This window comes from Falco rusticolus, chromosome 2 (genome assembly GCF_015220075.1).
Source record: "Falco rusticolus isolate bFalRus1 chromosome 2, bFalRus1.pri, whole genome shotgun sequence".
Classification (NCBI taxonomy): Eukaryota; Metazoa; Chordata; class Aves; order Falconiformes; family Falconidae; genus Falco; species Falco rusticolus.
In genome coordinates, this window is record NC_051188.1 from 91,790,551 (window position 1) to 91,808,297 (window position 17,747).

The window sequence follows — 17,747 nt, forward strand, 5'->3', positions numbered from 1 at the left end:
TAGCAGAGTATTTTTAATTAAGAAAAAAAAATATTTAAAAAAATACAGTCAGATGACTAAACATTAATGAATCCATCAACACTTTACGCGCTTCTGAACATTGTCAGTTCTGCCAGCTTTGGGAAAAAATAAAAGGCTTTAAAAATACTTACAAGCAAGAGTTTGACAGAATTCGATGCAACGCTTACGTGAAAGCCCTCCATTTTCACATTAGGCAAGAGGGCAGTGATCCTTCAGCCCAGGAAAAGAGAAACAGCATGCCTTTCCTAACCTAATGCAGATGCATTTTCTGAATAGTGAATTGGTGTGTCTGCTGGCGTCAAAAGTTTCAACAGATTTCAGCACGATACCTGTGCCTGAAGGTGTGATTAGACTTCTAACCCTGAAGCCACTTCTCTGGGCAATTTCTCATTGCACGAACAACCGCAAAAACCTTCCCAAAACTATCCAAGAAGAGTCTTGGAAGTAGCTTGGCTGCAGATGGGTAAAGGAAGGCACAGTTAGTGTGCGATGGCATCCAGCTGATGGGCTTACAATGGCTTTTTTTTATTTAGACAGTACTGGTGCGGTGCTGGGAACATGTCATTTGAAATATAACGAAAAAGTTTTTCTATGTAACAGGTATAGCCAAAAAAACCCACAGCGCCCACTGAAAATTATTCTGCTCTCACGTTGGTCCTTCCATCAGGACAGGTTTTTACAAGTGAGATGTGAACTTAAAAGCCAGCAGACAAAGTAATGTGTCTCCAGCTCCTTTCCATACACAAGTGCAAAACCATGACCTACCAGAACTTTTATTTTAATTGTACATTCACATTTCTCCATTGACGTGGGCGGCTTGTACACTGCCAAGTGATAAAGTTACACAGTTCTGCTCTTTCCTGTGCATTGATTTCAGCCATCAAAGAAACTTAGAAAACTAACAATAAACAACTTTTCCATATATCTGTAGTCAGGCTGGGAAAAATTATGCGACTTTTCCTTCCCCTCCTGCCCCCCGCCAGCCAAATTCCCCTGGCTTTTACACTTTTCTCTTTTAAATGACTGATAACATTACTTAATTAAGATGGTTTCCTATGGGTCTCTTGCAATGAAGGTGTGCACTGGGCTGTACCGCTCGCTTGCTCTTGCTTCTCCAGAAGCTCATTTGGGTGCATCGTTAGGGGCTGTTGCGACGTTCTCTCCGACAGTGCTGCGGGACAATATAATTTTTCTTAGCCTGCTATTTTTTCTTAACATTTTAGGTTCATCACAAGTCAGTTGCGGTGCTTTACAGTTTACAGACTTTTTGCCAAGCCTTTTCTGTACACTGAAAGCAATTCAGAAATGACAAAAAATGCCGCAACCAATTAGCACGTACAAACATTTATTTTGAAATTTCCATTCTGACTGTTATGAAGAATTACATCATCAAAGCACTTTATGGCAGTGAAAATAGCTCTTACCCCTCTGACTCATCCATTACTCCATTAAAGCTGCAAAATGTGCAATCTGCTTGAAAAATAGGTTGCTTTTTATTCAGTTTCCCATGAAAAGTCAAAATTTGATAACAAAAATACCAAAAGGAAAAAAAACACAAAACCAACCCAGCTTATAGGGACTCTACATCCGATCCTCTCCCCCTTCCCCCAAAAATAACTTACAAAGATAGTTTAAAGTTTTAAATGAGTTTAAAACCAAGTGCATCTTTTTTATTATTTTTTCTTCTTCTTCTTCTCATAATAATCTTAAAATTCTAAAAACCCATAATTTACTTTCTTGGAAAAAAGGCAGCGAGCCGTTGCTTCTTGATTGGAAGAATATGTATCTCCGGCGAGTTCATTTTCTTTAGCTTTACGCTCCTGTTTTTGACGGGTTTCCTGAGGGCCTCAGCGCTGTCCCGGGGCTCGGGCGGGCTCTTCACGTCGTAGCACTGCAGCACCGAGTCCTGGGGCAGGTCCCTTTTGAAGGAAAAGTTTTTGGTGGAGACCCCTGACAGGCCCTTGATCTTGCCACAGAAGATGGTGGGCACGGCGTCCTTGACGGAGACGATGACTTTGGCTGTCTGCGAGGTGCTGACGATCTCGATGTTGTTGCCGGCCTTGGGCTCGCAGCCCGCCCTGCCCGCCTGCTCCACCAGCCACTTCTGCGGCTGCCGCAGCAGCTCGGCCGGCCCGCCGCCTGCCACCCTGCCCTCCGCCTTGCCCAGCGCCTCCTGGGGCTTGCAGGGGGAGAAGGGGGCGGCTGGGCCTGGGGACAGCTTGTCCGGCACAGGGTGAGCGCCGGCCTCGGCAGAGGTGGCAGGGCCAGGGCCAGCTGTCTCCCCGTGGGGTCCCCCCGGCTTGCGGCAGGAGGCCAGGGACAGGTCCAGGGCCCCGTCCTCAGCTGGTGGGGCAGCCTCGCCAGCCCGGGGTGCAGGTGGCCCTTTCATGGAGAGGTCCAGCGCCTCGTTCTCGCCGCTCATCTTGATGACGGTGTGACGGCTCAGCTGGGGAAACTCCCGTGGGTGGAGGAGGTCGAAGGGCTTGGTCTCCTCCTTCTCCAGGGGGGTCTGGGTGCCCTTGCAGGAGTTGGGGGTGAAAAGCGGCGGCTTGGGCGGGTCGGGGGCTGCCTTGGCCTCAGCGCCGTGGGGCACGGGGATGGGCACGGGGATGGGGATGGGGACAGGGACGGGCAGGGGCACTATGACGGGGTAGGGCACCAGCAGCGTGGCGGGGGGCACCAGCGGGGAGAGGGGCGAGCTGAAGGCCTGGGGTGGGAGGGCAGCATAGTCAGGGGGCGGCTGGCAGGGGGCACCCTGTGAGGGAAACAGGTCCTGGAGGACGGCAGCGAACCCCGGCGTCTGAAAGACAGGGGGCAGGACGGGCTCCTGGGCTTGGCCAGAGGGCTTGGGGTCCAGGAGCTGGGGCTGCCCGACGGGGGCGGCAGCACCGGGGAAGAGGCCGGTGTGCAGCGGGCTGGCGGGGCACGTGGCCCCCGGGGGCAGCACCAGGGGTGAGTTCAGGTGCTGGAAGACATGCTGCTCCAGGAGGACAGGCAGTGGAACGGGACCCTGGGTGGTCATGACATAGGGGGTGGTGGCATTGGTGGCCGGCATCTGCGGGGCGGCACTGCCAGCGACCTGCAGGTGGATGGGCAGGACGACAGGGCTGTCACCCAGGCAGATGGGCTGCAGCACGGTGGCCGCCACCTTCAGGGCAACCCCGCTCTGCGACTCGGCTGGCGGCGTCAGGATGGAGGGCGCGGGGACTGTCACCAGAGGGGAGAGGGCCTTCTTCATCAGGTCGGCTGAGTTGATGTTCCAGGCCTCTGCCGTGATCAGCTGGGCCACCCCATTCTCCAGCTTGTTGTTGGCCATCGCTGAGGGCGAGCTGGTAACATCCATGGGCAGGTTTGGGGCGTCCTTGTACAGCTCCTCCATGTCGCAGGGCTTCTCCGGCTCTGCCAGCGCTGTCTCTACATTGCCGTCAGCGGGACCCGCGGCGGCTCCAGGCTGCCAGGAGCATCAGCACCAACATAATTTGGCCTGCAAGCCAGAAACATATTTTAGGCACAGCATAAATCTCCTCCTTAAAATAATATTTGCAATTGCCTTTAAAGACCCCACCACCAAAGAAAAGTCGTTAAACATTTCCACGCTTCAGGGTAATGGCTCCACAGTACAGTGTACTGTATATACAGAGATGCTGGATATACATACAACCGTGAGTGTTGTACGAAGAGTTTTGAGGAACTTATATTTAGCCGTAAACACAGATAATTTAAAAGGAATCGAGGACTGCCTACAGCCAACCCCCACCCACCCTGGTACGCAGCCTGCAACAGGGACTCAGGCCATCCATTTCACGTTTTTAAACAAAGCTTCATGTAATGACACTGCATGGCAGAGCCAAGCAACAGTGCACTGTTTTAACTCCACAAAAGCCCCCAAAACAAACATTTCTAAAAATATCGCGGTTAAGAAATATTCAGCCATGGGCAAAGGGTACTTGATACCCCTACAATACTCATCCCTTTTTCATCCTGGTGGGACTTACTAAAGGCAAGCAGGCGACCACTGCACAGTGAGTACAGCACCTCTGAAACTGCTGTGGGCAGGGTGAGAAAGAAACGTGGCCAGGCAATGGCAAAGCAAAAAAACCCAAACCAAACACCCTGCCACAGTGATAGACAGACACAGTAACATGAACCAGGCACCTGACTCATTAAAGAAGACATTAAAGATAACAAAAAATCAAAGCTTCTTCAAATTTATTTTGACAGCCCAACCCTTCATATCAACCAAGCAAATGGCAATTAGAAAAGGGCAGCGATGGTTTCCATTCATGATCGCAGTGAAATTTGCAGCTTATTTCCTAAAAAGATTAACAGCCCCTTACCCCTGAAAAAAAAAAAAAAAGCAGCTCATTAATGGTGCTCGACACCCATTTATTTAGAAGGATAATTTCCTTCCTGCGAGCTGCCGCTGGCAGACTTTGGCTGGGGGCTGGCCGCTCCACCTGGCACTGCCCATGCCTCTCCCAAAGTGTGTGGTGTATCCTGCCGTGGTAATAATCACCATGGAAACTTGTCCAGTTTCAACTCTGTTACCATGGGAAAGCACCAACAACCCCCAAATTTACATTTTTCACCTGCATACAGCCGAATCCTGCTCCCTATGAGCAAAATGTGTGCCATTGCTGCTGCCCGGCTGGCCCGGCTGGTGGGAGTGCGGCGCGTCCCCACGTCCCACAGGCATGCCGGCATTGGGACGATACGGAGGGCAATGCCACTGAAACTAGATGGCTGAGGAGTCCCAGCCTGGGGATGTATCTGTGTCTGAGAGCACGCAAAGACCTCCGCCAGCTCTGGCACTTACAGAAATGATTTAGTTGCATAAGTGTTTGTAGGACCAACAAAAACCTGCAAAAGGGATGGGAGGAAAAGGGGAAAAAACCCAAACACTACAAAGGCTAAAAAACAGCCAAGGCAGGGAAGCGGGAAATCTCCCAAGTCTCTCCTGAGAATTGTAAATCCTTGGATTTGGCAGAGAGATGCTACAGCAAGCACAAGACTACAGAAATGCCACAAGTTAATAGCGGAGACTGCTTGGGTAAAACACTAATAATTTAACAGGCGCATCGGAGTTCTTAAAAAGGATTTTTAAAAGTAAACAGATGAGTCATTTCTTTTCTCCTCCTGCTGCTGGCTTAAGAAGAATAATTCTGGATTTTTCTCAACTTATGAAATGTTCTGCAAAAAACATTCACAAATACAGGGTTGAGGGGGTTTTTTTTGTTTGTTTCCTTTCCCAGCCTCAGCTGAGACAGACTACAGGCAGGCAGAGATGCCCAAGCACCAAAAACCAGGAGCAAATATCAAATCCCTTATTCAGAAAATGACAAGTACTGGTACCAAAAAAATTGGGTCTGTCTTATGTTGGAAAAAAACCTACAACCAGAAGAGCAAAGAGCAATTGTTTCTAAAAATAAAGACAATGAGGAGACTGCTCCGCAGATTCAAGCTAAAAAAAAAAACAAAACCAAAAAAAGATTATGTTTTTTCTGTTAAGGAATTAAAAAGCCACTTCTACTGCTCTTATATAACCTCTCCCTCCCTCTTTTTAAAATGACCATTTTAAACCCCTGTGTTCTCTGCTGTACACCAGCATCTTTGCTCCTCCAGAGGCTGCAGCACAGCCGAGTATTTTGCACAGGACACTGACTCTTCCCGACATTTCTGTTTGCTTGAGAAGCGTGAGATTGTGGTGTTTTCATAGAGAATTAATGGTCTGGCTGGGACAGGAAATGACCCCCTGTTCCCCTGGCAAACTCATTTAACATTGAGAAATAGAAAAATTAAGATGAAAATTATGCTGCGTAAGAGACTTGAGGGATTAGCATGCTGTACAAACCCATGGAGAGAACGACAGATCACTGCTGAAGATGAAAGTATAAAACATAGTAAAATCCCCCATTGCTGCTTTAAAAGGCAACAGGGCTGGAGGCAGAGGAAATAGCTAGATGAAGGGAAGAAGAGCTCATCTATCGCCATTAGACACCTTGACGAAATGCCTGTGCCCTTGGCTGGGCTGTTTTTTTAAAGCATAGTCAAACATTTTTTTTCCCACACTGAATCCTCTATGTTTCTGGGATCTATAAATATGTATTGTTGAGCTCATGGTCCTACATTGCCTCCAGGAGAGCTCCACTGTGCAAGGGGAAGGAGGTCAGAAGGGTGAGGTACAGCCCTTGGACTCAGGTTTATGGATTTGGGGTGGGGTTTTTCCTCCCTCACCTTTCCTATGTGGAAATGTACCCTCCCATATTTCCCATGCACCTGCTTCTTGAATGAAAAAAAAACCCAACATACAAATATACACACACACACACATACATTTCTCCTTAAAAATATTTCATGATCCTGCCTGCAGCCTGCAGCTTGGTGGTAGCTGGCTGCCAGGTACAGCGGAGTCCCAGAGCAACTGCCTCCTATGCCCTGTAAAGCAATTTTCCGTTTCACCCGAGAGGCAATGCCAGGGCTGCCTAACATGAATTACACTAAACATCTATTATCAAGGTCAGTAAGCAGACAGAGTGAAAAGGTTCCAAGTCCCCAAGCCTCAAAAGAAGAAACATTTGAATATCTGGGATCAAGAGACAGGATGAAGTTGTCCAAAGAGGTGTTTTGTTGTTCCTGGACTCCTTTTTTATACTATGTACACCAAGTATGTGGTACAAAACCGTTAAGTCAACATGGAGATGACCTAAACTAAAGTAAATTTTCAGTGTTGGTATTAACAGCGATAGCTATACTATAGTTCTCCTTTTATAAAAATCAACCTGAAGTATGTGCTGGATTTGAGGTTTTTGTTGGGGTTTTTTGAAGATTGCTGCTTCATTGCACATAAATTATTCAGAGTTATACAGTTTTTAAAACAAGTTTCCTGTACCTAATATACACAAATGAAGGTAATATAATTCACTGAGATTGCCTTAAGTTTCCTTTGTCTACCACACCTCAGTGCTGGAAAATCAATTAATTTCCCTTTCCCTACTTATCTATTTAATATTTAATTTGCTGTTTGTTTTAATTGAAAAGAAGCTTGCAACACTGAAATAAGCCCTACTGTAAATAAACCGGGCTTTCTCACCAGGGTGCTGATATAAGTTAAGTTCATGGCACTATGCAATGATGTGTGTAACTGTATAGGAAATGGTATGTTAGCTATACAGAAATGCCAATGAAAGGGGTGGTGATAACTCTAGCTTATTTTTTTTATCTCCTGCTGATGGCCGTGCAACAGACTTTTCTCAGGGCTGTTGCGTGCCTTCCTGTGGGATCGCGGCACTGTACCGTGTTCAGCTATCCCCACGCTCTGCTCGCTTGTCCGTGCCACAGCTTGTCCCTCGCTATCTACACAGAATTCAAATTATGCTCTGCACACTATGGGAAGGGACTCAGAAGCTCCCTTTGTGGGACACCCTGCTCAGTATCTCCTGGAAAAAAAAGGTTTTCCCTTTTCCCTTCTTTCTAAATACAGTATGAAACACAAACCAAAATTAGACATCTTGACTTAATGGAACAGCTTGGGGACAAAACTATGGATAGATTTGTGCCTCAGTGTTTTGCCAGAACTCACTGCTTGCTGTCACCGATCCTCCTGCTCAAAGCCACTTGTTTGATTTTTGCTCTGCAGAAGCCCATTGACAAGGGCCACGGTGAGAGCATCCCAGTCGGGAGGGCCCGCCACCCCTTCGGAGAGCAGCAAGCCTGCCGAGCACCACCGGCAGCACGCACCCAATCGGGGCACCACGCTGGGGACCAGGCGGGCTGGTCCTGCCACCACATGGCAGCACGCCCCATCACCCTCAATGCACCATGAAACCATGCACCCAACCTGCGTCCTACTGAGACATGGGTTGCTGAAGGAGCTCGGGGTTGGGCCTGCCTGTCCTCAGCAGTCTCAGCAGCCGAAGCCCGACCCGTCTTTCTGCATCTTTCTGCAGTAGATATGCAAGTGGGCAGCAAGGACACATACTGACACAGACCAACCCACTATAAATCATCGTCCATCCTACAAAATGTTTGTATAGTTCAAGCCACACACAAATAAACGTTTTACCATATTGTTATTGGTGTTTTGTTGCTAGAAGAGAAAAGATGTATTTGAATGAAGTGAGCTTTCATTCACCAAATACGTGGAGCTATTACTGCACAAGTAATGTACAGGTGGGCTCTCTCATAGACACAAAGCACAGATGATTTCAGCAGCGTTTGCCTCTCACATTTTCCACTGATTCACATATTCAGGCACCTTGGACTGACAATCTTGGCCATCCTGCATACCCTTTTAGTAGTGTAATCCTCCAGCACCAAAGGGCAAAGAAGTAACCAACTCAAAGCTAATGGTGAACTAGCCTTCTCCCCTGTGTTTCGCCATTCGTGGCGCTGCGTTTGATAGACCACACACACCTTGGCAGGTGCAGAGGCACCAGGAGGGCTGGTGGGCTCTGTCCCCTCTCTGCTCGCAGGAGGGCTGACAGTGACCCCCTCCAAGGTATGAGGCAGGCAGAGCAGAGGAGACCCACAGGACGTTTATTAAGGCAACCAGCCCTTCACTCTCCTGCCGGCTCACAGTCGGACCCCAAATGCAGTCTCATCTGTGGCTTGAACCCCCACCAAAGGGGAACCACTGGGGATGCACTGCTCTGACCCCTCCAAGAGGCACTGAGAAAACATCCCAGTTTAAGCCTGCAACTCTCCCCTTGTTCCCTTGACTCAAATACCCAGCAACTCCCTGTTAAAATTTCGGAGGCACCATTCAAAAGTGACCCAGGGCAAGGTGAGAAAGACATTGGAAAGATGGGCAGGATTCACTCTGGTTCCAGACAGAGAGAGGAGAGAGGGCTGCAGCGGGGTATCCTCGCCAGTATGAAAGCTACACCCGCAGCCTTTGCTCCCCAGCCCTCCACCAACGTCCCCTGCTCACCATGCACCTACATGCTGCCCCACATTACTTCTCATTCTATGAGAGCTATGCCATGGAGGGTGAGCTGGGTGCTGCGAGGAGAGTTAAAATAAAGAGCATCTCCACAGACAACGTCAGAAGATGCCGGAGGAATAATAAGGTTCCAACACAGCTCATGCAACAGGCACTATTTTATTTTCCACCACTGCATTATGGAACCTTCTGGGAGGCAAACCTATTTGTGTCAAGGCTCCCATCCAGACTGTTAAGCCCTGGGGGAACAAGGGGGGAAGGGAAATCATTACAGCAGCGCAAAATGGCACATTATAGATGGGACACTATATGTATACATTGCTTTGGCACACAGCATGATCGCCCGCAAATGCAGCAGCTTGACTGGCTGATCGTACTCTGGTCTTTTAAACAGTTCAGTTGAGAAATACCATGGCCGTCTGCCTATTGCACAGGCTAATCGCCTGCAAAGAGCCACGTTAGAGTCATATATTTGCTAACTATATTGCTGTTGTCAACAGCTTGTAGTTAGCAATCCATTCCTGGGAGGAGAGAACTCACTTTCTTCTCATTTAAAAACAAATCAGACCAATTGGAAAAAAAAAAAATCCTGTCATGGGCCTGAAACCAGTGTCTTTACTCCCAAGGGCAATATATACAAGACAGACGATACATGCTGTGGAAGGAATAGAGCATTTGCCTGACAAATTTCAACCTGTAGTGAATTTTTATACCCAGTTTGAAAGCCTCACGAAAAAACCCTACATTTGCAGCAGAAACTGCGACATACCCCAAGTGTAAGGGAGATAGCACAAGCCTCCGTACTGCTTTTTCCCTTCCTCTGTTCCATTCACCAACTATCCCACTAAGGGTATCACACTTAAATGACAGTCTCCTACTTTCAAAAGGACCACTGCTCATGCGATATAGAGTATTACATATCAGCAGGTGCTATAAAAACAGGGCTACTTTGAAATTATTTGAGGCTGATCTTGCTATTGCCAAATACTCAAATTTCTCATATTTGCAGCACATCCCAGTTCCTGGGGTCTCTAAACTGGCACGCTTGGAGGAACTTTGCAGCAAGTTTCCAAAAATAAAAACTTTTGAACAGTGGTTTATTTTTTTTCCTTGGCGTAGTACAGAACTGCCTGAACAGCAGCATTTTCCTTAGCCTGCAGTAAGCTGCACATACACTCTGAGGTGGACACAGTGCATGGAAATCTGATGTATTACACCTGACATGTGAAGGACAAATATAAATTTGCCAGCCGTAATTACTGCTGAGTCATGTCCCGCCCAGTTCAGTGACGTCCCTTCAACGCAGCAGGCTCTTCTGACTCAGTGCCACTCTTGCGCTCCAAAATTATGTTTGAACGGGGAGGACAAGTTACCGCTTTTGTGACTGCAGAAGTATCTGTTTAAATCAGCTTCCCCTCAATGCTGCTGGCCGCATGCAGGTGTCTCCTCTCAAAGTGTGATGTAGTCCCTTAGGATGGGGATGTGGGCAGCTGCAGCGCTGTGTTGGGGTGGGTGTGTCAGTGGTCCAGCAATCACATCCCCACCCTGAGCATGTGGAGAGGTGCTGCTTGTGTGGCCCTGGGGGAGCATCTTCTTACCAGCAGCTTCCCAAAAGTCAAACTGGAGGGCTGCTCGCTCCAGGGAAAGCCCTGCTGCACTCCCCTCCCCACCTCTCAGCCCCATAAAGCACCTCTGCCTGCTCAAAATCACTGAATCACAGGCTGAGGCTGAAAGGAACCCCTGGAGGTCATCTCGTCCAGCTGCCCTGATCAAGAAGGGCCACCTACAGCCGGTTTCCTGGACCATGGCCAGACAGCTTTTGAGTGTCTCCAAGGATGGAGACTCCACAGCCTCCCTGGGCAACCTGTGCCAGGGTTCGGTCACTTCACAGTGAAAAAGTGTTTCCTGATGGGAATTCAGTAGGAATGTCCTGTGTTTCAGTTTGTGCCCATTGTCTCTGGTCACCACTGAGAAGAGTCTGGCTCTTGCCCTCAGGTATTTCTGTACATTAGTGAGATGCTCCCAAGGCTTCTCTTGTCCAGGCTGAACAGTCCCAGCTCTCTCAACCTTTCCTCGCAGGAGAGATGCGCCAGTCCCTTCATTATCTTTGTGGCTCTTTGTTGGACTTTCTTCAGTATGGCTGTGCCTGTCATACTGGGGAGCCCGGCGCTGGACCCAGCGCTCCCAAGTGTGGCCTCACCAGTGCTGAGCAGAGCGCAAGGATCACCTCCACCAGCCTGCTGGCAACGCTCCTGCTCATGCAGTCCAGGGTACCGTGAGGCTTTTCTGTGGCAAGGCCACATTGCTGGCTCATGTTCAACTTGGTGTCCTCTAGGACGTGCCAGGGCCTTTCCTGCCAAGCTGCTTTCCAACTGGGTGCTGCCAGCACATACTGGTGCCTGGGTTTGTTCCTCCCCAGGTGCAGGGCTTTGCATTTCCCCTTGTTGAACTTCCTAAGGTTCCTGTCTGCCCATTCTCCTGGGTGTCAAGGTCATTCTGGGTGGCAGCATGACCCTCTGATGTATCAGCCCCTCCTGCCGGTCTGGTGTCATCTGCAGACTTGCTGAGGATGCTCTGCCCACTACTACATCATTAATGAAGATGCTGAACAGGACTGAACCCAGTACTGCCCCCCGGGGTGCTGTGCTAGTGACTGGCCTCCAGCTAGGCTTTGTGCCATTGGTCATCATCCTCTGGGCCTGGCCATTCAGCCGGTTTTCTACGCAAGCGTCTGCTTCTCCAGCCCATCCATCAGCAGCTTGTCTGTGAGTATCTTATGGGAGACGCTGTCAAAGGCCTTCCTGAAGTCCATGTAAACAATATCCACTGCTCTCCTCTCATCCATGAGGCTTGCTTCTCATACAGTTGGTCAGCTTCCCATGGGGAAGGCAAACTAGCAGTGGCTTGAGAGTCTAAGAAAGTCTAAATTAAAATGATATCAGAGAAAAATTTGACTTACTCCGGGGATCCCTCTTGCATCAGAGCTCCTGAGATTTACTATACCTTGACTTCCATGGTTTTCACACATGTGGTGCACCCACATGTTTACTTTCAGAGCGAGATTGTAGGAAGAATGCAGAGTCACGCTATCATTAAAAGACCTCGTAGGCTTGAAAAGTAAAGTGCATGATTTTCCTATGGGAAAAAATATTTTAAACAATTTTTCCTGTCATTAAATATCCCATTTAACTGATTATTTAGTATCATTTTCAATCAAAACATTATATTCGCCAGCAAAGCAAAGAAAAATGAGCTGTTTCGAGAACACAGAGCTAAACAAAACAAACAAGAGAGCCATTACTTTACAGTAAATTCTAAAAATCATGCATTTTGTTTTCCCAGCAATCGATACACCAATGATAACAAGAGGAAAAGGAGACCAATTAAACATAATTGCCAGCCCCACTTCCCCCAAAACCTGAAACAAAAAGCACTCACTGTCAGCCTGATAAAATATTTGCTCCTTTCCCAGTCAAGAGCTTTATTAAACAGACCTTAAAGCATCTCAGTTCTTACAAAGGATTTCCAAGTTTGATATCAGTGAAACGACTTCAAAGCCTCATTAGTTCCCCGGCGGAGGTTTGTTCTCTGCTCAGAGACACTTGGCTTGCTATTTTGTCTTGACCCTCTGAACTGATCCCGGGCTCAGATATTTTTATTACATTCATTTGATCTTTTCCGACATCCAGATGAGAACTGGTATTGGTGTGGCAAAGGCCGCCATCCATTGCTCGTCTCCTCTTGCCTACATGGATCTGTCTCACGCCTGGTTACAAGGGACAGGGACTCCTCATGGACCAGTTACCAAGTTTCAGCCAACAGCTTAGTGAGGTAAAGTTTAAAATCAGTTTTTAAACTGCTACGGCACTTTTTCAGGTGGAACATCTGACTTTGCCCCATTACACCAATGTGGTTTCAACCACTTTGGCTGTCTCCCGGCTAGCATGCAGGAGAAGCACACCAGAGTACCCCTCGAGGGGTAAACCAGCTTCACCAGCTCAAAACCCATAAACAAAGTGAGGTGCCACTGGCACCACATGCCCCCTGAGAGCCCCGGTCCCTCAGGCGTGCTGCAAACCCTTCCCCACCCCCTCCTTTCAGTCCGCCAGCTCTAGTCAAAAACCACTTTTCCTCGGTGCAGACAAGGCCGGAATAGGGCTAGCCTCAGCACCGTTGAGGGGACTCCTCTTAAGCTTGTCTTGCTTTCTAGAACTTCTTGAGACAGAGAGGAAGAAGCAGCAACCAGTTTTATTGTATTTTAAAGCCATGGGGTTAGAATAGCAAATCCTGATGCTTCTGTAACTCATCTTAAATGAACTGAAAGCCAAATTTTCACATAACCTCTCATTGTCCTAACATAGTCTGGCTTAAATAAATAAATAATGAGAACAGCAAAACCAAGTAAAAAAAAAGGAACCTTCCAGCTCACAGATCCTTTTTGGTGAGGTACAAATCCTATCTAAGGCCACAGGTAAGGACATGCAGGTGATTCACCACAGGCACATGTGCCACCCAGCTTGCCATGGCGGGCCAAAAAGGGCAAACCCCTACTCCTGCCTGTACTCAGTGGCACAGATATTGTCCCAAATGACAAGATTTAGGGATGGCCCAAAATGCTGGGGACCAAAACCAGACTCGTCAACTTCTCTTCTCTTGTGGGACAGGGTCTCACTTGGGAGCACAGGCAGATACAAAGGTGCAGGAGCATTGGGGTGCTGCTTGGGGAGCAAAAAGGTAGAGGAGTCTTCCTTGGTGCAAAATGGGGTTATTTAATACTTCATTCTTTCCCACTGGCACAAGTAATCAAATGCTTCTGCAGCTCGCCACCTCAAGATCAAGTTTTATGTTCACAGCTTCAGATTTATTAGACTGATTCTCCTTCTCTCAAACCCCATCACTTTGATAAACCAAGCCAAACATGTCATCAGCTACATGACAGCACTAATCCTCAGCAGAAAGCATGCCCTATTCTTGCACCACTTTATCTAAAAATGTGTGGATGGAAAAAACTTCCAAGCAAAAATAGCCCCTTGTTTTCATCCTTGCAAAATTTGTAAGCAGCTGCAAGGATTTTGTTTAAAAGAGCCAGAAAAATGTAGTACTCCCGTGATCTGACGGAAAAGGCAGCATTTTTTCTTTGAATTTCACATCCTTTTACATGCTCGCTTTCATCACAGCATCTGTACCAAGTGTTTCCTGGTTTGACTTTGAGGGGCAGAGAGATGACCTCCTCTCTGTTGTGCCATGATGCGCGAGTTGTCAGCTTTCTGACTGAATAGAGGATAATGCCAGCATAAGGTGCAGCACGATTGTGCTGATGGATGTAGTGTGAAGACCTCACAACTTTTCAGCAGGTTTTCACCCACAAAGACCAATTTTGCCTTCCTAGAAGACCCCATTCTGAACTGTGAAGTACAGATGCCTCTGACCTCAAGTAATATATATCTGTAAATGACAGAAAATATTGAAAATCTTGTTGCATTTCAGTGCCACTGAGGTTACTGCTGTCCAGTACCTGTAACATCTACAAATGCCCCACATGCACATCTGCAAGTACTTCTTCTCTAGTGCCTTTTGCCTCATCCATTTGGCTGTGACATCTGCTGGGCAGCGATCATTTTGGCACACGATTAGCACAAAGAATAGGCCTCATCTGGGACTCCGGTTACCGCTACAATCTAGATTATCCATCACTCTTGAGGATGAGAGGGCACAGGCACACACACTCACCGAGGTGGCACAAGGCTGCCTTCCCTAGCTCCTGGACACTACTTTGTGGTTGTGTTCCTCCAGTGTACCTTTTCCTCCCTCTTCATGTTTCTCTGCTGCCGGAGCACTTACAGTTTGCCTAAGTGTGAATGTTAATGTATGAATTTTAATAATTTGATGGCATATGAACAGAAACCTTCCAGCCAGTTCAAAGGAGTCTTCTCCAGCCAGGTACCCTGACTCCAACCGATACACTGCTCGCACTGCGTGGAGGTAAGACTATTCCAAACTCTACACAAAAAAGTAAGAATGCTTTTTGTCATCATGGATGCAGACTCTGACCACTCAGAACAAAAGGGCTGTATTTCAGGAAATGCAGGCAGGGCAACCAGTGCTGCAAAAATAGTGCTGCTATTGCAGGTAAAAGTAAATATTATTTTCCTGATACTACGAACCAGTCAACATGAACTTATTTCGCAGACGTGTATTGCAAGAGGAAACAAGGTCAGGCCTACCCATACTTTTCCATCAAACCTTTGGAGAGCACATACATCATGATGAATGCAGTATACCAAATTTTGTTATTATCACCTCCCCTATCTTAATGATGGCCGCATGGTTCCAGAAGAGGAGTGCACTGCCATAGGATACAGAGCGCCTGACATATTTACTGCAGCATTTTTCACCAGCAATTTCCGCTGTGCTGCGTGCTATTATGTGTTCAGAAAAACTTAGGGAAACTGCAGGATGCAGAACGACAATTACATCTTTCCCAGATGAGACTACTACGTTAATGGATCGGCATCATCCATCACCATAGATTGCAAGTCCTCTGGGGAACGTCACCAGGCCACTCCAATAAATCTGACTGGGAGATTTCATATTTGGCTGTGCAGCTCAGCCTTCGGAAGCAGTTTAGCAACACACTCTGCAGCGTGACTACGGCTCAGGTCTCCTGCTGAGGTGATGTTGCTCTACAGCCGTGAAGCTCTGGATGTAGAAGGACCTGCACACCAACATGGAAGGGCACACAGGGCTACAGCCTGGTATTAATTCCCCACACGGCTGGCTCTTCAAATAACTGAATTTCGGTACGCAGATCATAGACTGCAAAGGAAGAAGGCTGACTGTGCAGCTTCATTGCTTTACCAACAACAACAAAGAAAAGGAAATAAAAAATAAAGAAGAACAAAACTAACAGATAAAAAGAAATACCTGCCAGCAGACTGGTGTGGCTCTGAAGGACATTTTTTTGCTGTCAATCTTCTTGATTCTTCAGGCCACCTCAGCAGGTAGAGCAGACTGTCTGCCATGATAATGTAAGGTGACGCTCTATTAGTGAAGAACATACTTCTCACAGGCTCTTCCTTCAGGAAAACCAAACAAATAAAATCCTCTATGGCTGTACCATGTCCTAGCTTATCCTTGTAATAACAGGAGAATAGGACCTGAGGCTGTCTCTCCTCATCTCTCGTGCTAATGCAAATACAGGAGCAGCGTAAGAGCAGGCGGAGGGGAAGGTCAGTCCCAACAAAGCCCTTTTGAGAGGCAGCAGCGAGCGAGTGGGTCCGAGGGCACTTTTGTCTCTCCCACTTTGCGTATATTCTGTTTCAGGCAATGATATATTTTCCTGATACACCATTCGCGTAGCTGGAGCTAAGTATTTCCTGGTGCAGTACTGGGGGTAAGGATCTGCCACAGCATTGTTACTCCCAGGCTTAACTGTTTCGAGTCCTTTCTTCCATTAGGCACCAGCTTTCACCACCCAACCCACACTACCCCACACCTGCCCAACGCCACAGACGACATGCGTGATCCTCCTCCCTCGCCCCAGGTACCCAATGCAAGGAAGGGCATCAACACCAACGTCTGTCCCCACCAGGATGGGGCCACCACCATACATGCCCCTGAAATGGGGACAGCCTTGGGGTGCTGCCCACGCCTATCGAACCCTCCCCATGCCCATGCACCAGTCCTTAAGCTCCTTGTTCCCAGGGTGACCAACCCCTCCCGCTGTCTCAGTATGGGTGCACTGGGTTTGGCCAGAGGCGTGGGGATGGAGACCAACAGCTTGAACTACTGCAGCTCCTGCAGCAGCGAGTACCTGATAGTAACCAGAAGGGAGCACAATGGAGTTTGGGAGATTAGCAAAACAAGGAGGAAGTAGTTTTAACTACATAATGATTTCAGGGAATAAAAACTGCCTATAGCCTGTATAAGTCGTGAAAAACAGCACACGCTTGTCTTGCCTCAGGCAAATCCATATGTCGGTAGACTAGCTCAGCTACAAAAATTACACCCTTTCTCGCAGATAGAAACAGCAAGAGCACCCAAGAAGTACAAAATATTCAGTATTTTCTTGGCGGGGTGTTAGAGAAAACAACCATGCTCATTTAAGAGCTTGCTGTTGGCAAAGTGGGAGGGCAAATGCCCCCAGCCCTTGCCTCCTGAAAAAGCTCTGCACCATCCCTCCAGCGGGGCAGTCAACATCAAGTCTCTGCACTTGCCCCTGCTCAGGGGACTAAGCCATTGCTGGACAGAGGGGCTGCTGCACCTTTCAGCTCCTCCTGCATGCAGAACGTGGGTCTGCCCCACACTACCCCAAGAACCTCTATGGCTCCAGCTGGGCTGTCCTGCCCATGCACTCCACGTGCAGCTGGGAGGTCTGCGAGGTGCCAAAGCAGTGCATGCCAGGCCACTGGGTTCCCGGGGGCCACCGCTGGCCAGTCTTTGCCCGGGATGGCAGATGAGGGAAATCAGAGGAGTCTGTAATAGAAGAGGCACATCAGAAACAAGCTGCACTGCAACAGGGGTTGCAAAAGAAGCCCAGAGAGCTAAGGCACCAACCAAGAAAAACCTCTGTTTTTACCACATGTTGGCAGATGTGCGCATATGCCAAACTGCTGGCCAAGCTGGGTAAACATCTGAATAGCACAAGCCAAATCCAAGCGGTCCCCTGGTAGGCACAAATCCTTTGCGACCCCAAATGAATCTTCCCCAAAAAAGTGTCATGATCTGCAGTTTGAGAAACCAGAGAGCTGCTGGCCACAGCTGCACTGGCAGGGTGGCCACCAGG

The 17,747-nt window shown here is 48.1% G+C and overlaps 1 protein-coding gene across 3 annotated transcripts in view; it reads right to left on the minus strand.

Moving 5' to 3' along the window:
* RAI2 (retinoic acid induced 2) overlaps window positions 1-17,747 on the minus strand; it is a 47,855-nt gene continuing 30,108 nt past the window's right edge. For 2 of the 3 annotated variants that reach the window (XM_037377849.1, XM_037377850.1), the window contains one exon: window positions 1-3,505. In XM_037377849.1, the coding sequence (XP_037233746.1) occupies window positions 1,751-3,400 (1,650 nt within the window). In that variant the 5' untranslated portion in view covers window positions 3,401-3,505 and the 3' untranslated portion in view covers window positions 1-1,750. Of the gene's footprint in view, window positions 3,506-15,886; window positions 15,996-17,747 lie in introns of those variants that run through there. The other variant, XM_037377851.1, reaches the window with a different exon arrangement.